This window comes from Silurus meridionalis, chromosome 25 (assembly GCF_014805685.1).
Source record: "Silurus meridionalis isolate SWU-2019-XX chromosome 25, ASM1480568v1, whole genome shotgun sequence".
In the NCBI taxonomy this organism is placed as follows: Eukaryota; Metazoa; Chordata; class Actinopteri; order Siluriformes; family Siluridae; genus Silurus; species Silurus meridionalis.
Genome location: NC_060908.1, coordinates 11,206,494 through 11,230,587, shown reverse-complemented (window position 1 = coordinate 11,230,587; position 24,094 = coordinate 11,206,494). Strand labels below are relative to the sequence as shown.

At 40.9% G+C, this 24,094-nt stretch overlaps 1 protein-coding gene and 1 long non-coding RNA gene across 6 annotated transcripts; one reads left to right on the top strand and one right to left on the bottom strand.

Moving 5' to 3' along the window:
* Positions 1-223: 223 nt before the first annotated feature.
* On the bottom strand, positions 224-12,328 carry LOC124379215. Of its 4 annotated transcripts, none has more exons than XR_006924388.1 (4): positions 12,244-12,328; positions 5,432-5,496; positions 1,474-1,509; positions 224-700 (listed from the first exon to the last, which is right to left on the bottom strand). It is a non-coding gene; the product is annotated as an uncharacterized LOC124379215 (long non-coding RNA). The 4 variants fall into 4 exon arrangements; XR_006924386.1 differs by lacking the exon at positions 12,244-12,328 and adding an exon at positions 7,953-8,205; XR_006924387.1 differs by lacking the exon at positions 12,244-12,328 and adding an exon at positions 8,042-8,205.
* enc1 (ectodermal-neural cortex 1) lies at positions 12,133-23,874 on the top strand. 2 transcript variants are annotated; one of them, XM_046839393.1, is made up of 4 exons: positions 12,133-12,383; positions 13,742-14,041; positions 14,145-15,664; positions 20,755-23,874. In XM_046839393.1, the coding sequence occupies exons 2-3, from the start codon at positions 13,748-13,750 to the stop codon at positions 15,624-15,626; spliced, it is 1,776 nt and encodes a 591-aa protein (XP_046695349.1). In that variant the 5' UTR covers positions 12,133-12,383; positions 13,742-13,747; the 3' UTR covers positions 15,627-15,664; positions 20,755-23,874. The 2 variants fall into 2 exon arrangements, with proteins under 2 accessions (XP_046695349.1, XP_046695350.1); XM_046839394.1 differs by lacking the exon at positions 20,755-23,874 and adding an exon at positions 17,346-18,902.
* Positions 23,875-24,094: the final 220 nt, after the last annotated feature.

Below are 24,094 nucleotides of genomic sequence, written 5' to 3'. Positions count from 1 at the left end.
CCATGTTACTCTCCATCAAACAAAATTATTACAAAAATTAACTCATTATGAACTCATTGTTTTTAATCACACTATAAAACATTTCCTAAATCAACAAAAATGGCGTTTTACACACACAGCCATAAGCTTGCAATATTTCACAAGCTGTATGTTATATTTAATGAATCAAAATATTCAACTTACCGTATAATAAAGACACAGCAGTTGTCATTGTCATTGGGTTATATATTTATAGATTTAAATAAAGGAAGACAATTGATAAGTGTTAAGAAAAATATCAACATTTCACACTTTGTGGAACAAAATCTTAAAAACAGGAAACCCCTCAAACCACCAACACAAAATCCAATGATGTGCCAAAGACCAGACAAAGTGTATAATTCTGTCTAAAACAATGCAGTCTTTATGAAGATGTGCATGGTCCACTAAGCCCAGCTTGATCCAGACTCCAGATCATCCACTTTGAAAGGCTGTTTCTCTTTGAGGATTTTGTAGAATTTGGCTTTCACAGCTCTTTCTCCTGAGTGGAACGCATCATAAAGGAGTCTCATTTGCTTATACAATGATGGTTCTACATGGATGTAATTGTACATCTCATCACTAATCATGTTCCAGCATTTTAGACCACCTGCTATCTCCATTACTGAAGAAACCCTCTGAATGAGCTGCTCTCTGTGTTTATCCACAAAACTCTCCACATCTAAAATATAGAAGATACTCAAATCATTACATAAAACATAAACCATTCTATTCATTGTTCACAGCAATGTCACAATACATGACCTTCCAGACCTGTTCTCATTCTCTATAATTACCACGTATAACCCTTCATTGCACCCTGTGGCTCTTGTTTTGTCTTCCCATGTTGTTATTTTTCACTCTCAGGTTTGGTTTATTTTGCTCAGCTTTCTGCTTGCTTTTTTCGTTGATTGTTTTCACTTTGTACAATAAAAACATCTAATCTTGAAAACAGAACGAGAAACCCAAATGATGGATGAAGCAGATATATTTTGCAGTCCGTGGAGTTAGGAACTATGGGTTCTAGAAGTAACAGAGAAGGGGAGTGGCTTTGTGTGAGTTTTTTGTGAAAAGGCCAGCCAACATTAATACAATCATCTCCCACCATTGTAGGATGTTGCTTAGTCAATGTGCCATGCTGAGGACTTCGCTCTGCCTCCTTGCCCTGCTGAGGACGTTTTTCTATCTTCTTGGAATAATTAAAGGAGAATAACGCTTCCTCCTGTAGACTCGCATAGAGTGTTGCTTCTCTGCTTAAACTTTGTTTGAACTGTACGTTTTTTTTTTTTGCACCAGAACTTCGATCTGCCCAGGTTTTGCTTGAATGTTTGAGTTTTATGTAATAGTATTATGTAATCATTACATGACAATATGTTCATAGAAATATTTTTAATGTTTAAATGGGTTCCCAGTAAAACAAAATAGGGTTACTTTTTTCCCCCCAGACAGCCTTACCTGTTGTGTCTATTCTGGCTGAGGCTCTCTCTGTACCTGATGTGACAAGAGACAAAACAAAAGTTGCGAGTTGGTGATTATATCAATAACATACAGCTACAGTTCCTGGAAATGGCCCTAATCATGCATTTATCATTCATTAACCAGCAGGGATGTTTTATTCTCTGTAATCACTCGACATCTGAATTTCCCTTCTGGGGGAATGAACCCTTAGCCAATCTACAGATACAAGCTGCTCCTAATGATTTGAACCTACATGTTAACATTTGCTTACTTCTTAGTTTGACTGCACGAGGTTTCCAAAACCTCCTTTGCCTCTACATCCAAAAAGCTCAATGTGACTTTTTAAACCTCAGTATCAAAGAGAATTTCAAATGTAGGATAAAAGTTGGGACCGTAATCAAGTTTGAACGTCTCTTCCTATTAAAACAGTAGTTTACAGTTTACAGCAGTTTACTTGTCTGCTCTGTGTGTTTTTTATAGAACAGAAGAACTTGTGCTCTGTTTGAAGGTTTTTTACGTGGAAATATTAAACCAATGCAGGAGACACTTTGAATGGTTGTGGTCATGTGAGTTTGTAATATTTCATGCTAGAGGATCGCGGGAATGCTACCGATAGCTTTGGCCGGTTGGCTTCAACACTGGCGTTCCATTTCCGTGTCCCCGGCGTGTTGAAACATCCACCCGGGGTTGTGTCCAAGGAAACCGCCGTCCAATTCCTCGTGTGACATCGCCGCCTGTCAACTTGTCCACGTTCTGCATGGCACTTTGTAACACCAGATCGCTCAATAACAAAACATTTGTCCTCAATGATGTCATCTCACTATCTGGATCTGTTTATCCTCACCGAAACTTGGCTTCCCCCAGGTGACGTCAGTGCCTTTTTTGTAAATCCTCCCCTCTGGTTACCTTTACCTAAACACCCCGTGGCAAACGGGTAGGGGCGGGGGGACAGCCACCATACATAGACAGTCCATCAAGTGCAGCCAGCTGTTCACTAGAGGGTATTCCAGCTTTGAGTTACAAGTATTTGTGCTCACACTACCCTGTCCTTTTCTTTGTGCAGTAATCTACTGGCCACCCAAATTAAACAAGGATTTTTTAATGGAGTTCTTAGAGTTTCTGACAGAGTTTCTAGCAGAGTTTGACAATATCCTAATCTGTGGTGATGTTAACATTCATGTTTGCTGCCCCTCTAATAAACCTACTAATGATTTTAATTATCTCTCGTGGGGTGATTGTGTCAACTTGCGAGGTTATGGATTTTCCCATCTCTGACCATTCCTCATACGGTTTGAAATTTGTGCTGTTGCACCTGCACCAACCTTCAACATTCAAACAATATTTTTTGGACAAGGTTTTGTCTGTTAGGCAAACCATTACACAAGTCCCCGCTGTTGCCATGTCTACTTGTGCAGGGCAATGTGTTCTAGAGAACTTTGATGCAGTTACTCTTGTGGACCTTAAAAAGCTGCCCATGAGCTGAAGCCTACCACCTGCCCTCTAGACACTGTTCCTGCCAGGATTTTGAATTAGGCTGTTGACGTCATAGGTCCCTTCCTTGTCTCCTTCATAAACAGCTGTTTTAGTGTGTGTACTGTTCCCGCTGCTCAAACACGCTATTGTTAGACCGCTGCTCAAGAAACCCAACCTTGATCCCGCCATACTATCCAACTTCCGCCCTATATCTAACCTGTCATTTCTGTCTAAGTTGGTGGAGAAGCTTGTTTTCGCCCAGCTTTAGTCTCACCTTCAACTGCACAGCATTGGTGATACATTTCAATCGGGTTTCAGGTCTAGACATAGCACAGAATCAGCGCCATTGAGGGTCCATAACGACATTTTTGGAGCCCTGGATAGTACAAACTCTGTGGTTTTGGTGTTACTGGACCTAACCACTGCATTTGACACCATGGATCACGCCATCCTCATCTCTAATCTTCTACAAGTTGTTGGTCTGCAGGGTGCTGTGCTAAATTGGTTCTTATCATACCTCACTAACAGAACTTTTTCTGTAATGCTTAATGATTATTCTTCCTCGGTTGCTCCTCTGTCATCCGGTGTGCCTCAAGGTTCTATTCTCGGTCCTATTCTGTTCTCACTTTTTATGTTGCCACTTGGTCAACTCATCTCCAATCACAATGTTCAATTTAACTTCTATGCAGACGACCTCCAGATCTATCTTCCTGTGATTCTGAGTAATCGTTTTGCATTGGACCCTCTCCATAATTGCCTTCAGGATATCAAACAGTGGCTTTCCCAGAACTTCTTTCATCTGAATGAAGAAAAGACTGAGTACATCATGTTTAGCCCGGATTAACCCAGCAGTTCTCTCAGTTTTGGTCCTCTAACACCTCAGTTTGCACCTACCGTGCGTAACCTGGGTGTTATTTTTGACAAAAGTATGCACTTCGATAAACAGATCAGTGTAGTAGTGAAGGTGAGCTTTTACCAGCTAAGACTACTCAACAAGGTCAAATCATTCTTGTCCCAAGCTGACCTTGAAAAAGCTATTTATGCCTTTATCAGATTTTTGGATTGACTACTGTAATGCTCTCTACACTGGACTTAATCAATCACTTCTAAATCGAGTGTTTTTAAATCGCAGTTGAAAACACATTTATTTATACAAACTTTTGACACGTAGCCTCTGATTCGACTGCTATTTTATTGTGTTGTTATATTTTGTTGTCTTTTGTTGTTTCTATTGGAAAGCACCTTGTGCTCCTTTTGGTTGTTGTAAGGTGCTTTATAAATTAAACTTGATTGATTGATTGAAAAAAGCAGGCATGTTACAGGTATTCCTTGGCGTTCCTGTTCCTGTCACAGTTGTCAACCAGTTCTGGACTAAAAAGTTCAGGTTCTACTATAATCTGGAGATATGTACAAAACAGGAGATACACATTTACAGTTTTATTGCATGAACACATGTGGCAATAAAAACAACTAATTCTAATCAAAATACACTTTCAATTAAAAGTTTTTACTTTTTTCTTGCCCTGTACAATTAAATGAAATGCAGTTTAACCCCTGGCTCACCTGAGGTCTTCTGCAATTGAACAGGAATGTACCACATGTCATTGTGAGAGTATATATATATCAGGGCTTCAGGGACTCAGGGGTCTAACCAGACCTTTGTCCATCAAAACCTGACTTACAGGATACCTGGATATTCACGATTCCACTGGTGCCAGTCATTATTCATTACTATTTCAGGTTCAACAGCATAAAATGGAGATGGAGGGTCGTTCTCACCCTCATTCATACACCAATTCTTGGGACAACACAGACATTATGGAGGGCTCTGATCCTGCATCACTGCTGCAGAACCTCTTCGAAGATTTCTTCCAGAGCAGACCTGCAGTAAGACCCTGTGGCAAGACCCTGTGGCAAGACCCTGTGGCAGGCCATTGCCCAAATCCAAGCTAATGCTTTACTATCCCATACCACCCCTACTTTTCTGTTATAGAGAAATAAATCATATCGAGTGACTTAGGACACTCAAAGAAAGAAAGAGACAACAAGCTGCTTCTGAGCTGTAAGGGACTACTGAAACATTTGTAGTGTGATAAAGCACTCATTCATTCATGGCGATGTTTGCATGTGGATGGCAGCATGTTCATTTCATCTGATGAAACCGCTTCCATCCCAAACGGGCCATTGTGCCCTCTTTCTTTAACCAGTGGCACGGTGGTAAAGTACTAGTATGAACCTAGTCAGGCCATTAGACCTGGGAGTAATCAAGGAGTCCCTCAGTGACTGGAGCAGCCAATGTGTTTTCAGAAGCATATAATCTGAGGATCTACTTTGGCCAGTTGCACCTGACTTTGAAAAGACACACTGAATTTGATAAGACACTGAGTACAGCATTCCAGCCAGTTTGGATCTGTATTATATGAATACAATCATCAACTGACTTGTGCATGTGTAATTAAATGTCTTATTTCTGGTTTAATACCTCTGTTTTCCTTGCCATTTATCTTACTTCTTCTACTTCTTCTAGTTCTTCACCTTTTCTTATTCCTGTAAACAAGAAAGTTAGGATTAAATCAAACTTTATGTGTGTTAATGGCACAAATTGCACACACACACACACACACACACACACACACAAACACATGATCAGATACAGTAGAGAAGACCCACGAGCGGTGCAGCCGGCAGCGGAGACGGAGTTAGAGAGGTGGTCTAAAGGCTACAGCTACACGACTACCGCTACCCAAACTCAAGATGAAGGAGCTGAGGACCAGAATCACAACCCACCGGGAGATAAGAGAATATTGCGCTTTTTATTTTCACGGAAACCTGAACGGACATCAAACTCGTGTAAACAACAGATGGTGTAGGGGTGTGCGGGTTGTTGAAAAGCTCTGGGGACATTGAGTTTTTAATGGTAAAGTGCAGAATCTTTCTTTCTGGCGAAAGACGTTTAATGCGGTGGTCTAAATGCTGACTGTTTTACTTGCTGTTTCACTGACTGTTTTATTGACTGGAGGCCGATCACGTGATTGCTTTGGGAACTCTCTGTGATGTCACAAACGACACATCCAGACTAGTAGGGAGATCTCCAAGTTGAAGGGACTTACTACGGTGGCCGAGAAGTGCAAAACACATTTACAAATCCGAAAACAAAATAACAAATGCAAAAACAAAACAACAAATGAACAAATACGAAATCACATTAATAAATCTGAAAACACAACGACAAGTCAGACAAACCGGAAAAGGTATCTATAGTTAATGAATGGAAACTTACCGATCATTGGACGAGACACCTGTCATTCAAAATATACAGGAAGTACAACTGTCAGGCAGATGACGCGAAAGCGGAAATAACTCAATCATTGTCTTTATTCCGAACTCAAACAAAACACTCACACAGTAAACGGAGAGTCACGAATGGAAAGTATATCCGCTCAGTACAAGTAATCCACAACTTAAGGAAATCTCCAACGGAAAGCAAAAACCTGAAACGAAGGAATACTCCAGCGGCAAAGAATAATCCTCACGGGAACGGAGTTCGGAGACAGAACCAGTGGGGAATGCTGGCGGTCAAGCAGCCACGGGAATCACCAGCATGACCTTCAAGAACTGACAGCCTGTGACCCGATAACGTTTATATAGTCTTATCCTTAACAAGCCAGAGCTCTATCAAAACCGCCGTGATATAACAAGGCAGCCTGACTGCTACCGAGGGGGGCATGGCAGGTGAATGCCTGACAGCCACGAAGGGGGGCATGGCAGGGGAATCCCTGACATTACCCCACCCGGGGGCGACACCCGACGCCCCAAAACCCACCTACGCCAGGCGGGCCAGGGCACTCCGAGTAAGGCCTCTCTAACCGCCCAGGGTCAAAGAAGGCCCAGGTAGCATCGCCGTGGGACAGGGGAAGACCGGGAAGAGCCCAAGGTGGAGTGGCGTCCTCTGCGGAGATCAGGAATGGAGTGACGGCCATCACGAAGAACAGGAATGGAGCAAAGATCACCACGAAGATCCGGAACGGAGCGACACCCACCACGGACATCTGGAACAGCGCAACGTCCTCTGCGGAGGTCTAATGCTGGACGACCCCCTGGTCTGAAATTGGAGGCGGCAAACGACCTCAGAGGAGATCAGGGGCAGAGCGACGACCTCTGCGGAGATCAGAAGACGAGCGACACCCCCGGCGGAGTTCGGAGGCACCATGACACTATCGGTGGGGCGTTGGGCCATACCGACGCCCTCAGAGAAACTCGAGAGTGCCTTGTCTTCCTCTGAGGGACCTGGAGGTGAGACGTGCCTGAAGAGAGGTCTTGGTCTATGTCCTCACGCTCGGAGAGGCTTGGAGGCGAGACGTCACCATCAGAGAGGCTTGGAGGCGATCTGTTGCCATCAGAGAGGCTTGGAGGCGACCCGTCGCCATGTGGGGAACCTGGAGGTGACCCGTTGCCCTGTAGGGAACCTGGGGGCAAGCTGACGCCTTCAGGGAGACTTCGGAGCGAACCGACGCCTAAAGGGAGACTTGGGGGCTCTCTGAATAACCTTGGGACGGAGCCGCGAACCTTGGAGAACCTTGGGACAGAGACGCGTGCTCGTGGAAGCTCTGGGATGGAGCCATCTGAGACACGAGGGGGCTGTAGTGGAGATCCGCCTCATTCATTCCAAACATCCCCAATAGAAGCCAGATGAAGTAGGCGAATGAGCCAAAATCGCCCCCTTTGGCGCTCCATGTCGTGCTGGCCTTGGAAAGAGCGTCACCAGACAGAAGGGAAATACAGAAGGTGATCTTGGCTCGTTCGGAGGGGAACTGGGAAACATTTTCCTCCACGTACTCGCCGATGCCGTGGCGTAGCCACGCTCGCATGATCCGGCGTCAGTGGTTCTGAACCGTGAGGAGCGGCACGGAGCTTCCGGGGGAATTCAAAGCCGGGTTCGGGTGACGCGGAAGCGAAAATAACTCAATCATTGTCTTTATTCTGAACTCAAACAAAACACTCACACAGTAAATGGAGAGTCACGAACTGAAAGTATATCCGCACGGGATAAGTAATCCACAACGAAAGGAAATCTCCAAAGGAAAGCAAAAACCTGAAACGAAGGTAAACTCCAGCGGCAAAGAATAATCCTCACGGGAACGGAGTTCGAAGACAGAACCAGCGGGGAATGCTGGCGGTCAAGCAGCCACGGGAATCACCAGCATGACCTTCAAGAACCGACAGCCTGTGACTCGAGAACGTGAGTTTATATAGTCTTATCCTTAACGAGCCACAGCTGTCGGGAATCAAAGCCGCCACGATATAACGAGGCAGCATGACTCAACAAGGGTGGCGTGGCAGGTGGATCCCTGACAGCCACCGAGGGGGGCATGGCAGGGGAATCCATGACAACAGTCTTTTTTTTCTTTTTTTCATTCTTTATTTCTTTATGTTTTTATTAAGCAATTAACCATATACAATTTACATTACAATGCACAGAACAGGTGCATGAAAATACAAATATATACACATAAAATTTATAATAATAATAATAATAAAATAAAAAAAATTAATTAAAAAAAGGGATATGGTTTTGTTGCATGCTGAAATAAATGACGTTCCAGACGTGCATGATTAGATGGGTTTGTTTATTGTATTTAATTTTTTCTCTCTGCTTACAAAAAAAGGAAGCGCTAATTCCAAACCTTTTCACACTTCAAAAACTCTTTTCTTTCTTCATCCTTAACTCTTTGTTTTCAGTCCTTGCTTGCACCTTTCTTATCCTGCTAGAGCCCCCTACAGTTAGATTGCTAGCACAACATGCCTTCTTGAGCATTCATCACAGCAGATTGAGCAGTTTGATGCATTTACACAAACATTTCTCCAAACCAGACTTTATGCATTAAACCCATCATAAATCCAAAACACAACCATTAAAATGAACTACACATCAAATTTTAACAGTCTATGTGTCAATGTCTGTTTACTGGTACTTTATGTGCATTAACTAAAACATAAGTCCATAACCCTTTCTCCATGAACTGTTTCTTACTTAAAAACAATGAGTTGTGCTAATAATACTTTACACAACAACTATGAAATTATATAACTCTCTGTGCAATAGAAGGTTTGCCTAATGTATCATATGTAAATATTGTGGGTGGATGTCTTTGTCTGAAAGGATACTTTCTCTGTGACAGAAGAGTTGTAGCTGGGTTATCATCGTCTACTTTGTCCGATGATGTCTCTTCTCCCGCATCTGCCATCTCATTTTCATCCCCCATTACATCTGCAACTTTTCCTGAGTTTCTTTTCCCTTCATCACATTCCTCCCTTATGGGCAGTGCCTGCTCATCATCTAGCTCCTGGTCTTGCTCTCCACCCATACCTCTTAACTGGAGCTCATTCTCCTCTGGACCCAACTGGCTTGTGCTCTCTGCAAGCTGCTTTGTCGACAGTGTCCTTAAGCATCTCCAGTCATTCTCATCTCCTGAATCCTCTTCAGCCACCATATTCACTTGACGTGTGTGTCTTTTTCTCTTTGGTTGCAATTTGTTTTCCTTCTGGTCGCTATTGTCTATAGGTAGGAAATCAGAGGGCAGCAACAAGTTTCTGTGCAGGACTCTCGCTACTCCAGAGCCTCCAGAGGCATTGAGCTTGGCCATGGACAAAACATATGTCAATAAGTTATTATCTGTATAGACCACAAAGGAGGTGGCGTAATATAGGTATTTAGGGAATTCTTTTCTGGAGCCGTTAATGTCCATGACCCAGAGCCAATGGCTACCAGTTTCCCTTGCTGCCTTTGATACAGTACCGCACCAATCTCCAATCTCTTTGAGTCCATCGTGTAAACCACTTTCGACACTATTTTTCCCAAGAACTTTACCTCAGCCTTAAAAAGCTCGCACTTTTTAGCTGTAAGCTTTACCCCATGACTCTGGTAACGGCGTAGTACTTCTCTGACATCCTTGAGATGCTCCTTGAATGTCTTACTGTGTACAAGGTTATTATCTAAGTATGGAAGTCAGGTGTTGTCTCTGAGTCCCAGCAAACATTCCTCCATACTGTGCTAAAACTCAGCAGGAGCCGAGGACAGGACCCAATTATAAAGGCCCCAATGTGTTATGAAAGCTGCAAAGGGTCGGCTGCCCTCTTCCACAAACCCCTGATGATACGCCTTTCCCTGATCCAGGACTGAGAACCATGTACTCCCACTTAAACTGTTCAGCATGTCTTGTACCCTACTAATGGGATGATGGTCTGGGATGGATTTGCGATTGAGCTCCTGGTAGTCTATACAGAGGCGAAGACTGCCATCCTTCTTCCGCACACAGACAACTGGGGATGCATAAGGAGAGTGAGACTTCTGTTTACATTTTTTATTTAAGAGGTCTTCCAGATATGCTTTTACCCCATTGTGTAGTGGTTTTGGCACAGAGACATACGTACGTTTTACTGGAGACGTGTCACTCAGCCTAATTTTCAGTTGCAGTGATGGGATGCACCCCACATCATCCTCATCCTTTGCAAATGCTTCACATTCTTCTCTCAACATTTCCTGAACTTTCCTTTGTTGATCAGGTGTCAGGTGATCTATCGACACTAGTGGGTCTAATCATCGTCCAATGATCGGTAAGTTTCCATTCACAAACTATACCTACCTTTTCCGGTTTGTCTTAATTGTCGTTGTGTTTTCAGATTTGTTAATTTGTTTTTAAATTTGTTCATTTGTTTTTGAATTTGTTCATTTGTTTTTGTATTCGTTAATTTGTTTTCGGATTTGTTGTTTTGTTTTTGCATTCGTTGTTTTGTTTTCGGATTTGTTAATGTGTTTTGCACTTCTCGGCCACCGTAATTTTCTCTTGTAAACTGTAAAAAAAATGATCAGAAAAACTTCAATTCACCTTACGGACAGTTGGTACTGAATGCCACTAAACTAATTAAATAAAATAGGAAAATATATGCAAATTAAAACAAACATCCATACAAAAACATTAAAGTAACATTAAAAGCCACGCGTACTTTTACTTTTAGTGAGTCACACAGACTAAAGGTTAGATATGAATGCATATATTTAGAAACACTTTTTATACTTTTTAAACGTTATCCAGCAAGGGGCGCTGTTACACCTTAAATGAGATGAGTGAAGCTTCATCTGCAAAGGGCCAATGTTTTATTTCAACAGTTTGCACTGAGTATATTAGTTGTGTGTTTTTTGATATCATGTATATCATCACTAGTCCTTATTTGATGACATCAATTATAAGCACATAGTTATGCAAACAATACACAGCTGAACTACACTAGACTTGCGTCTTTGAATTTGAACATGCATCAATAATTAGTAAATGATCAGTCATTAATTGATATCAGAACATGCAATATGATGCTAGAAATGCTGGCTGCCAATCAATTTCAATCAATACTAGCTGAATGTGAAGAAAATGATGCCCCAGAGGTTGCATTTGACTTAGTGGCCTAACGCCTCTTCAGTGCGTGTGGGTCCTTTTTCACAGTTTCCTAATTTGTTAGATGAAAAAAGGAACCAAATGAGTGTTGTGCAACCTGATTTAGAATCTAAGAGCAAATGCAGATGGGCTGGATTTCTGATAAAAAAAATACTAAAGATAAATATGATGATAAAATACTGACACATACAGTATATGTGTGATTATAGATAAGTACAAGAAGATTGTTTATAAAACATTTTTCATATGCTCAAAGATTTTAATGCCTTTCTCTTAAAAATCCTTTGACTTAGTCTCAATAGTACCTATGAACTGCTGCTGTTATTGTGATAATATTGTGTTATTTTGATGAGATTTTTAAACACACTTAGCATGCATCCAGTTGTGGAAAAGTCTCAATTCTTCTTCCTCATTACTTTTCTTCACTTTTCAAGAATTAAACTTTGTTGCATTTGTGTACTAGCAAGAAATAATGTTTTGGATGGGAATATGTTATGGATTCCGTTTTAATAAAAATAAATAAATACATTTTCTTTAACAGTGTGGTTTTGTTGAATGTGAGATCAAATACAAATTATGGATTGTGCGTTGAAGCACTCTATCTCTAAACAGCTTCGTGCATCACAAAACCTATTGCATGTCAACTCGGTTTCTCTCTCTCTCTTGCTTCCTCTCCCAGCACGCGCCCCGCCTTTCTGTTTCTATTAAAACACACCTCCTCTGCCACGGACAAGACACACTTCCACGCGCCTGGAAGACAGCAGGAAGTGTTGCCCGAGCTCGGTGTAAGACCGGAACGCCAACTTACATTTCTTGACCTTTTCTTTATTTTTTGATCAAATACCTGATCATTTTGTGTTGCACGCGCTGGACGGAACACCGGCGCGCGGGGATTAAACAGCGGACGCGCCGTGTCTCTGTGCGGTTTTGGCATGCACGCGCACTGCAACGGACAGAATTGAACTCCTGCTTTGTCACAAAGAGGTAAATATTTGCGTGTTTTTGTGTTTGTGTGTGTTTAGTCGCAATTAAATTTCACTCACTCTCATTAGGCTCTAGTTACTGCGGGACTGATTTATTTATTTATGCACGTGCATTTTAATGGACACTAATTCGGCTCGCGAGCACGGTGAAAACAAACAAGAGCAGAAGGGAAAGAATTGTATCAACAGTTTGCAAACTTCTTATAGACGATGCATTGCGACAAATTATGTGTAACGCTTAATAATTATAGGCACATCTGACATGAATACGCATAGACTCCTCTAATTAATCTCGGATGACTTATATTTTAATATTTGCAATATGTGCGCGCACACATTTAATCCTGATGACTGTATATGAATAGGACAAAATATTGAATAAGTATATAACAATATAAATATCCTGTAGTTATCATGTATAATAAAATAAATTAGTTTAATTTATTATTCACTATTTATATCTAAATTCAGTTCTATGCATGAAACTACACCATTGCATTGTACATTTTTTATTTATTTATTTATTTTATTCATTTTGCTATACTGTGTGCCCCTGGAATTTTGCTGCAGTATCACTTGAGTCAACAGCATGCTCCTTTGCAGCTTTAACCCCATTTAAAAGCGTTATCAGACAGCATCAGGTGGCATGGAGAAACTTCAACTTTATGGCACCGAAGTAAAGCGGTTAAGAACTACATTATGCTGTGTATAGCACTGACAGAAACACAATTACATCAACCCCGGAGGGATGATGACAGCCGGCAAGGACCTAGGGATCCATATCGGTTACATAGAAATGACGACAGATTGAATTTGAACACGCATTATATGCACAAGCAGATGGCAGCCGGTGACACTGACACACTTAATGTTGACTTTGCACCAAATGCCTCTTCCCCCATATACTATGCATTGGAGTGTTTACTTTCAAAAAATACTGTCCTCCTCTTTTCCCGTTTTTTTTTTCCCCTTTCTGTCTGCCTTTGAACACCTGGCAATGATTAAACTGGCTCACATTCCAGGGGCTAGACATCAGAGACAGAATCTGTGTTATCCAATGTTTTTTGTGTGTGTGTTTGCAGAATGACATCATTTTTTTCCTAATCTGATTTTTCTGATGTCTATAATTTAATGTAACCATATGTGACTAATTATTTTGGTAGCCTAATCTACAAACCTAGAGTCATTCCACCAAGCTTGCTGGATTAATTGCCTTTGTTTCATTTTTTTTTAAAAATTTTTTTACAATGACCTCTGTGCATCCATTTGACATTTCCCATTTCCCGCATTTGTTAATGAACTTTTTTCTGTGTTAAGATGTCATGTGTTTTAACTGCAGCTGTTGTTACTGTCTTATAGGATTCAATGAAAATGTCTGTCTGTGTCCATGAGAACCGCAAATCTCGAGCCAGCACTGGCTCAATGAACATCTACCTTTTCCACAAGTCCTCGTATGCAGACAGCGTATTGATGCACCTAAACGTCTTGCGGCAGCAGAGGCTTTTCACAGATGTTTTGCTACACGCTGGCAACCGCTCCTTCCCATGCCATCGCGCTGTGCTGGCTGCCTGCAGTCGGTACTTTGAGGCAATGTTCAGTGGCGGGCTAAGAGAGAGCCAGGCCAAAGAGGTTGACTTCAGAGACTCCATACATCCAGAGGTACTGCAAATAAATTTCAGATATTACTGCCATTTTCATTATAGCCATTAGCCATCTTTTTTCCTTGTTGAGTCTAATGTTCGTGTTGATCTGTGTGAACCAGGTGTTAGAACTGCTTTTGGATTACGCTTACTCATCCCGAGTAGTCATCAATGAAGAAAATGCTGAGTCTTTGCTGGAGGCAGGTGACATGTTAGAGTTCCAGGACATTCGTGATGCCTGCGCAGAGTTCCTAGAGAAGAACCTTCACCCTTCCAACTGCCTCGGCATGCTGCTTCTGTCTGATGCCCACCACTGCACCCAGCTGTCCCAGCTTTCCTGGAGCATGTGTCTCAGTAATTTTCCAGCTATCTGCAAGACAGAGGAGTTCCTTCAACTGCCCAAGGACATGATAGCCCAGTTGCTCTCACATGAAGAGCTGGAGACTGAGGATGAGCGGTTGGTCTATGAATCTGCACTTAATTGGGTGAACTATGACTTAGAACGGCGACATTGTCACCTACCAGAGCTGTTGCGCACTGTTCGACTAGCCCTTTTGCCAGCCATCTTCCTCATGGAGAACGTCTCCACTGAGGAGCTTATCAACTCGCAACCAAAGAGCAAAGAGCTGGTGGATGAAGCAATCCGCTGCAAGCTACGTATACTGCAGAATGATGGTGTGGTCAACAGTCCTTGTGCCAGGCCCCGTAAGACTAGCCATGCCCTTTTCTTGCTAGGTGGTCCTACTTTTATGTGTGACAAGCTGTATTTAGTGGACCAGAAGGCCAAAGAAATAATCCCAAAGGCAGATATTCCCAGTCCACGGAAAGAGTTTAGTGCTTGTGCTATTGGTTGCAAAGTCTATGTAACTGGTGGTCGTGGCTCAGAGAACGGTGTGTCCAAGGATGTCTGGGTGTATGATACCCTGCATGAAGAGTGGTCAAAAGCAGCTCCCATGCTAATAGCTAGATTTGGGCATGGTTCAGCTGAACTGCGCCACTGTCTGTATGTAGTTGGGGGTCATACGGCTGCAACTGGTTGTCTTCCAGCCTCACCATCTGTCTCTTTAAAGCAGGTGGAGCAGTTTGACCCAGTTGCCAACAAGTGGAGCATGGTTGCACCACTACGTGAGGGTGTCAGCAATGCCGCAGTAGTCAGTGTAAAGCTTAAGTTATTTGCTTTTGGAGGAACAAGTGTAACCCATGATAAGCTACCTAAGGTCCAGTGTTACGACCCGGGGGAAAACCACTGGACTGTCCCAGCATCCTGCCCACAGCCATGGCGTTACACAGCAGCTGCTGTTTTGGGGAACCAGATCTTTGTCATGGGTGGTGACACTGAGTTCTCAGCTTGCTCGGCCTACAAATTCAGCAGCGAGACCTACCAGTGGACTAAAGTAGGTGATGTTACAGCTAAGCGAATGAGCTGCCAAGCAGTGGCGTCGGGAAACAAACTGTACGTAGTTGGTGGCTATTTTGGAACGCAGCGCTGCAAAACGCTAGACTGCTATGATCCCACACTGGATGCCTGGAACAGTATAACCACTGTACCCTATTCTTTGATCCCCACTGCCTTTGTTAGCACCTGGAAACACCTCCCAGCCTGAAAGCTGCATGTCCCCTTGACCTTCCTTCATCTTTTAAGGTAGGTCTGCTTATGTAAAAGTCATTGGAGGTTCATCTCTAAAGTTTTTTATAGCTCTTGGAAATGTGTTTCTAATTGCAACAAATTCGTACTTGAATAATGAACATTGTTATTTGCTAGGAAATGTTATACATGCCCTCGTCTATGTATAGAAACAAATATGCTTATTAAATCAGAGCCAATTTAGTATTGACAGTGTAATTAGATTCCTCAAAGGGGCCTCTTGCTTTTGATATCAGCCACCTGTCACAATACATTTGCAAATCTGTCCTTCAGTATCTACAACTTTTTTCTTCTCTGATTTCATGTGGTTATTTGAAGGTTTTTCACTTTTGGTATGAAAATGGATTTATTTAAAAAAGAGCCGACAGACATTGCTTTTCAAGGTGACTTCTAAGTATACAGTAGATGCATCTTTCCTTTTAAAGAGATGATAGCAGAGCTACATTTCTGGTATAGCTATAATTTACTGTGGTTCCTTCTTTAGAGGATACTACACACTGTGGTTAGTGTCCACGGGTCAGTTAGATGTTGGGAGTACACATATATGATTTAAGAAAACACACACAACAATGCTATATGGTTGAAGTTATTTGCTTGAATGCTTCCGTTTTTTGACTGTGGAAAAAAGGAGGCAGTCTTCCAACATACTATGGACAAATTATTGTGGCATCTTACCATGAGATTTATTTGTTATTTTTGAACCTCCTATTCCACATTTAGTAGCCATTTTTTTTAATAACCTCTACTTTTGTGGGAAGATGTTCCATTTGATTTTGGTGTTTACTTGTGGAGATTTGTGCTTATTCAGCCACAAGGGTGTTAGTAAAGTCAGGTACTGATGTAGGGTGAGGAAGCCTGAAGTGTAGTCAGTGTTCCAATTCATCCCAAATGTGTTCAGTAGGGTTGAGGTCAGAGCACTATAGCAGGCTACTCAAGGTCTTTCACTTCTTGTTAAGCCTATTCTCATGGAGCTTTCTTTGTGCACAGGGTCGTTGTCATGTCTAAGCAGTTTTGGCTCTTTTAGGGAAAAATTAAATACATTTTTAATTTTGTGGTAACAGCTTGGGGAATATAGCTGGAAAAGTTCTCCTAATATCTTTGTCCATATATTGTATGTATTTTTATTTTTTGAGCTTAAGAATCTCAAGAGCTTTTTCTCCTTTCTAAACATGTCATAATTTTATCTAGGAAACAATTTCTTTGGTTTAGATTTAATAAGATCTGTGTGCGTGTTTCGGAGTTGTCCCAGTGATGTCCTGATGAATTAATGCATGGGGTGTAGCACCAAGTGTAATTGAAACAGAATAGAAGACTTTTATTGTCCCTGAGGGACAAATTTTTTTTTTGATGGTGGAGCGCAGAGAGATGCATTGGTAAGAATTAGAAAGAAAAGAGTGTAAAGACGAGAGATAATTACGCCTAGTTCGCTTGTTAAAATGGTAATATGTAACATGCTAATAGGAGACATAGTGGCTAATCTGGTTTAGAGAAAGCAAATGCCTTGAGAGAACTAAAGCGGTATGAGTGAATGGCCAGTGCTTATTAAACAAAGGCAATGAGGCAAAAGGAAGTAAAGAACATCTGTAGTAAAGAAAGCAGTTCAGGGAAGTGTGAAGGTAGTGTTGGTCTAGAGTCTAGGGTTACATCTAATTTATGACTTCTTCTTAATCTTCTGCAGGATGAATAAAAGAGGAAGAAAAAAGGGCACAAGGGAACAAGCTAGACAAGACCAAACATTCTCAATGAGTTTTACTTCCACAATGTCTGAGGAAGGAAGTTATTGTATAAGAGCATATGGGCTGTAACTAAAACTCATAAGTATCTGTCAACTAGTTTTTATTTGATTGTATTCTGCTGCTATCTGATTTCATTCATTATCCAGACAATTAAACCATAGCAACATAATGGAACCTTTTCAGTTTGTATTAGATTTGCAATTATATTTTTTTCTTCTGGTTTAAAGAATAGGGAGTTGCATTATAGTAGACGAAACAAAACTTTTATTTACACCCCTACACACTCATACCAGCTAGATAACAGGCAAAAGGGAGTAGGAGTGAGTCAAATTAAAAAGAAAAAGCAGGAGAGTCGTGAGACCTCCAAGTGTGTTTATTATTTCATTCTCGACCCCCCGATGTTGAGCATTCAATTCATCATTACTCGGTGACCCATTGTGTTAGTGTGTATCTGTAACTGGAATGCCGCCCACCTCGACAGGGCAGTTCATTTCAAAGTGGAGGTCCTTTGCGTTGCTTCTTTGGGACATTCCTATGCATTTCAATTACCATGAAGTGTTCTTAGCAGCTGCACCCCCTCCCAACTTCTCAACAATGAAATGGTTCACCACTGGCCAAAAGAGTGGGAGGAGAGAAGAACGGAGGAAAAGAGGATGACTCGAGAGGGGGAGGACTAGAAAAGGAAGAGTAAACAAAGCTTCTCCTTTGCCTTTCTCCTGTGCATATCCGACAGTTTTCCCCCCCATTAGTTCTCGGGGAGAAAGATAGCTACAGTCGTACTCCCTCTTCTGTTGCTGCTGAAAAAAGATCAATGTATCCTGGTTAATTTCACACACCCACACAGAAGCACAGTCATTATTATAAATCTTCATAACATCTTATCCTATAGCCAGTCAGCAGAACTGCCCAGTTCTCTTCGCATGCTGTGAGGCTTAGTTCATGAATCAGTCAGTTGCTTTTTCTTATCAGTTCACATCCTACCAGAATATATAATATGGGCACAAATGGTGGATAGAGAACACAATCACGTTTCTAACTGACCAAATTAACTAACCGTATAGGCTGCACTACATGTAACACCATATCGATTAACAACAATTCATACATTTACCAAATGGTGTTGATTGGTTAGCTAGCCAGCTTATGTCAGTTTGTACAGGTCTGTAGCTATGTATTTTGCTAACTAGCAAAGAGGGTTCTTACACTATCTATAGTGTTACCTATAAGCTGTTCCAGAATTTTACACAACAGGCAGTTGCAACTAACTGAAGTGTGTTTAAGTTTAATACAGAGCTTTCATATTGTAAAACATGACAGTATGTTGTAAAACATCTTAGTAGCTAGTCTAGCTCACTCAGCTAATAAATGGCATACCTGTACATGTTAAGAATGTTAATCTACAAAAATGCTGATGTGCATTTTTGCACAGTTTACAGAATTTGTGGGTGATTGTCAAGTGCTTTGGGGCATTTTAAATAAAAACTACCTGAAAAATCGGACAGCGAATTGCATATTTTTGAATTTGCAAATGATTGTGTAAACAAAGAGCAAGCAAGGCATATATGAGTCATGTACCTGAGGTTGGAGGAGAAGAAAGGCCATCCTTAGTCCCAGCTCTGTTCCACTGACTAAAATCACTACATGCTGTCTTTAAACAGTACTTGAGCCTGGGAGAATGCTTTGTTTCCAGGACAATCCCTGGGAAAGGTCCATATCTTAGTTGGATAATGAGTGGGTGTATGGATTGATTGACAATAGGTGGATGGATTTTATCTTACAATAAGACAGACTTTTCTTCGCAGAAATTGTTTTATATCGGTTAGAGCACCAGAAAATTGCTGCACCAGGAGCCTTGAGGAAACATCAACATGATTGAAGTAGCTTAAGTTGGCAGCAAAATAATGCAATATCTAAACAAACACTAACAAACCTTATTTTATGCTAGTGTACTAACCACAGTATTTGCGGTGATTTGTAAAGCATACAAATGCTTAATATTTTGATTTTGGACAGTGAAATGTGGTCTCAAAGTTAATACCTGTAACAGCTTTAGTGATGATATAACACCATGTGTTGCAACAGGAAACAGAAAACATTTCATGTGTCATTCAAACAATTTACAGTTCCACAGGCTCCATAACACTTAGATGAAGTTGGTCTAACATCTGATTTTTTTTTTTTTAGAAAGCAAAATGTTCTTCATATTGGATAGGAAAAAAAGGATATAATATTACTATGTTAAGCTGTCTTTCATTCAACAAGACAGGAAGTTTGGTCAGTTGTTGGACTTTAAATGTTTTAGTGACAATTAAATAATAGTAAATAAAAAAAATAAAGTCAACCATTCAGTTTATCAAAAGAACATAATCACTGACTGTAATTTAGTGTGAGGCTGATAGATTGTTTTTATAATGCTATTGTTCTGAAAATGTAGACTCAAAAGCTGATTACATCCTGTTTAAAATCTATATGTTCCTCTTTGAGTGTCTGGGAGGAAAAACTGAAAACGCACAGACAATGATTAAAAGTGCTGTCGATGCAACAATAATTTACTTAAGTAAAAAAAAGAATGGTGGTGCTATGCTTAACTGAACACCTATGTACAGGTCACACTAGCTGAGGGACTTTCATTAGCATGCTCTGTTGTTTGCTAGATAGGTCATTCTAATTTATATATATTTCTAGCTTCATAGTTAGCCGTCAGGTACAGAATACAGATATTTTCCTCAGCACTTAATACAGTATTGACTTGTTAAATTTATTTAGCACTGAAATGTTAGCTTCCACAGATGCTAGCCTGATGTAGCCTAATTCAAATTATGTTTCACTCGTCTTTTGGTGTTTGTTGTCTAAGTGCTATTAAAAGGTCAGAAATGCTTTAAATGTTAGACGTTCATCACTTAAGTAGTGTAATGATTTTGTTACTTTCCACGACTGTTCTTACAGAAAGTAGCGCTTCATTTAAGGCTTTTCTTTTTCAGAGGTTATCAAACTCACAAAGCGATTGGTTTAAGGTTATTGTTCAAACAGGTGCTAGCACATGACCTGTCCTTCTCCAAATGTTTTTCTTTGAGGATGACAGGAACAGTAGGTGAACAAATGGCCTGGCTTTGGAGAAAGAGCATCTGGACTTTATCTCTGAGACGTGTTATTTTTTTTTCCCCTCTCTCCCTGCAACGTGTCAGCAATTGAAGCCTTTTGGGAAAATGCTAGTTTTTTATAGTTTATGAGCCCATTTCGCAGAAACACGGTTTGTTCTGTCAGGACGGTGGGTTTTAAAGCCTTAATAGGCAAAGCAATTTCGGAACGAAATGATTTGAAATCTTACATGCTGTCTGTTTTCTTTTTCAGAAGTCCTGCGCCAGTGTCCTGGATTCCAGCTGTTACGATTTCCTGCTTTCTGTACAAATTCATCAAAAGACTTCTTCCTCCATCACGCGCACAATGTTAATACTGAACATATCCAGCAGGGAAGCTTTCAGTTTTTGTTTTATTTCTTTTTGAATGGCGTAAAGGTTTTTTTTTTTTTTTTTAATTTTTTTTTATATTGTTTGGTGGAGTCGTGGGACGTTTTTAGTTGGACAACCAAACAAAACCTACTGGTAATCTGAAAAGGGCAATTAGAGTCCAGCTTGTTTTGTCATATGTGTGTTGTAACCACTATATTGTTCCTGGATGAAAATAGTGTGTAAGCTCAACTACTACTGTGAATCTCACAACAAGAACCCAGTGGAACTGAACAGGAGGAAGGCACAGTTACAATACACAGATTACTGAGTTCCAAACTAAAGAAGAAGAAGAAGAAGACTCTAATAGTTTTCTTATCTTTCACTGTGCTCTATTGTTTTCATAAAGTCCATTTCTTGTGCGGAACTGTACTGCAGAGACAAGACATAGGCACAAAACTCTTTTTTTTCTTTTTCCCCAGCATGACATGAAACATAGACAACCTGCTTGTCTCCGTTGTCTGCCTCTGGTCAGTTCCTGCCAAACAGGAACTTAACCTGGTGTTAAACTTTCTGTGAGAAGGCATCCTGCAATCAGCCACACACCAGACGTGTGTTTGTGTATGTGTTTGCATTTGGAAAATATCAGCATGTCCCAGCACGTTTTCCTGAGCGAAATATACACTTGACTGTACCGATGTATATTATTCACTCTTCTTCCAAAAAATAATAAGCATGTGCACCGAGAACTCTGCTGGATGTTGAACATTACAGAAAGCAGCTGTTGGTTTTTTGTTTTGTTTAGTTTTTTTTCTTCTTCTCAACGGAGACGCTGTCGTTGTGTCAACGCCTCAGAATGAAGTCTAGAAAAGAGAACATATTGGTTTAAAATCAGGCTGCTTAACTTTTTGCTGGTGGCTCTGTTCTCACAAGTACGGCCTCGATATAAAATGTGAAAGGCAGAAAGCTAGCAAGAGAAAGGTGAGAGTCGTTCTGTCTGCCGGAGAGGTAATGTCTCCATGGCAACACCAACCTGAACTGTAAAGAAAACTGTCTATTCATAGTCCTAATTTATGAGATTTTTTTTCTGCCTCATTAATTTGAACTTAGTTTTATATTTATTGCTTTAAAAAAATTATGCTTGCATACATATTCAGCAAATCTGGCTGTACAGAATTTCTGGCGAGTGTTTTGTGCTACGCATGGCCCATACTGCTTTGTGTTATATAAGAACTGCTCTTTTTGCACACACGTCCACGTCAGGCAGTAACGTGGCCGAATTTGGAAGGGTCAGAGAATTCTGGATCTCTAGTTTGACTGACCTGAAAAGAAAAGCATAGCAGACTTGGGGTCTTGGGTCATCACCCTGGATAAGAATGGGAGGAATGATGTTGTAGCATCAGATTACCCAGGATACAATGAAGCAGTTGGTTTGGGAACCCATGGGGGAAGGGTTATTGTGGGGGTTAAGAACGCATACTGTGAACTGATGCAAAAAAAAAAAAAAAAAAAAAGAACCCACGATAACCCGAGGACTGTAGGGTCAAACCAATACGGTTTAAATTCAAACAAGTTATAATTTATTCTAGAATTACACAGCTACACCAAAACCCATACCAAAAGGTCAATATACTAAAGACGCAATACGATTTGATGATTTTTGAAAAACCTGGCCATACTTCAACAGGCAATATGAACCACTATATTTTGGTTGAAGCCATGGCCTTAGCTCACTGCCACAGCACATTCTAACTTAGTGTCAGTCTTAATTTGCTATGACCGAAGAAGACAACGTGCTACGGAGTAAGAAACATGACATCAGCTGCTGCTCTCAGAACAGCTGGAACTGTCGCTGATGTCCCTGAGCATGGTGACAGGTGTTAATTATTATTAACACCCTCTACATAGACGTTTGCTCTTCCTTTTTTCTAAAATCTAAAGCATTGTAGGAGACACATTGAAATGTCCTTAAGCCTGAAGTTTAATATCTTTTATTACCAAAATATGTAAGTTGAAAGTGTGGAATTGGACTGTACATTTGCCTTTCCTCAGGGTTTCCTGTGCTACCGGTCCTTATGGTGTTATGAAGGTTTTTTTTTTTTGGTCTGAAACTGGCTACATTTGGAGTTCTTTAAACTGTATACTGTATATTTTAATGGCAATGAAGATGATAATGCTATATTCCAAAGTTCACAAGACGCTATATTTGTACATTAGTATCATGCAACTTGTCTCTGTAGGGCAAATATAAAAAAGAAAGGTACCGTAGTATAACGGAACCAACAAAAGTGTGAGCACAAGCATAAAGAGCTTATTAGTGGGGAAAAAAAGCATTTCTGTATGGTTTTTCTGTCAAGCTAATGCTGTCTTTATATATCATCTTTGTCAAAATAAAGGGGGCAGAAAAACTCCTATAGAATTGGATAGCGAGCTAGAAACAAGCGATAAGGCAAAATAAAGAGAGAGGTCAAGCTTCACATTCCTTCCCAGACCTTCTTCCTTTGCACCTACTCCCTTTCTCGATGAAGTGCCGCTTTAGCTTGCTGCCTTTGAAGCTCTCGTGTCTCAAACAGAAAGCCCTCGTTTTTTTCCCCAGTTCACTGCACACACAAACCTTCAGCCAATCAGATAACCCATTCATGCCTCGTCTCAAGTAGCGTTTCCCAGGCAATGGTCAACAATCCCCCCCTCCTCCATCCCTCCAACAACACACACTATTTGAACTGGTAGCTGTCAAGTGTTTTGTTTTTCCTCTCCCCCCCCTCTATCTTTCTCTCCCACTGACCCTCTTTATTTTTTTCCTGACTGAAAGATCAAGAGCCGAGTCACAGGCTTGCACGTGGCATAAAACTTTCAATCATTGTCTGCCTTTGGCTGTAATCGTTCTCTTCTGTATGTCATGTTATTCTGTCATTGCTCTGTCACAACCATGGCGGTTAACGTTATTTTGTACAAGTGATTCTTTTCACAATGTGAAATTTATGGTGAAATAAAGCATAAGAGTTTTTTCCTCTTGATTGTAAAAGAAGTATTGACCTTATTGATCCCCTGTGTGTCATCCTTTCTTTTTTTTTTTTACTTTAAGAACACTAGTTGTCCACTTTGGAGAGCATTTCTTACATATTTTGGGGCAGGAGGACAGGCCCCCTTTCGTCTGGATGAAGTATTAGATTGGGTGTGTATCTTAAGAGCATTGCATAGATGTAAAAGAAAGGCTGAAATATTTTTTTTCTGGGTGTGCTTTG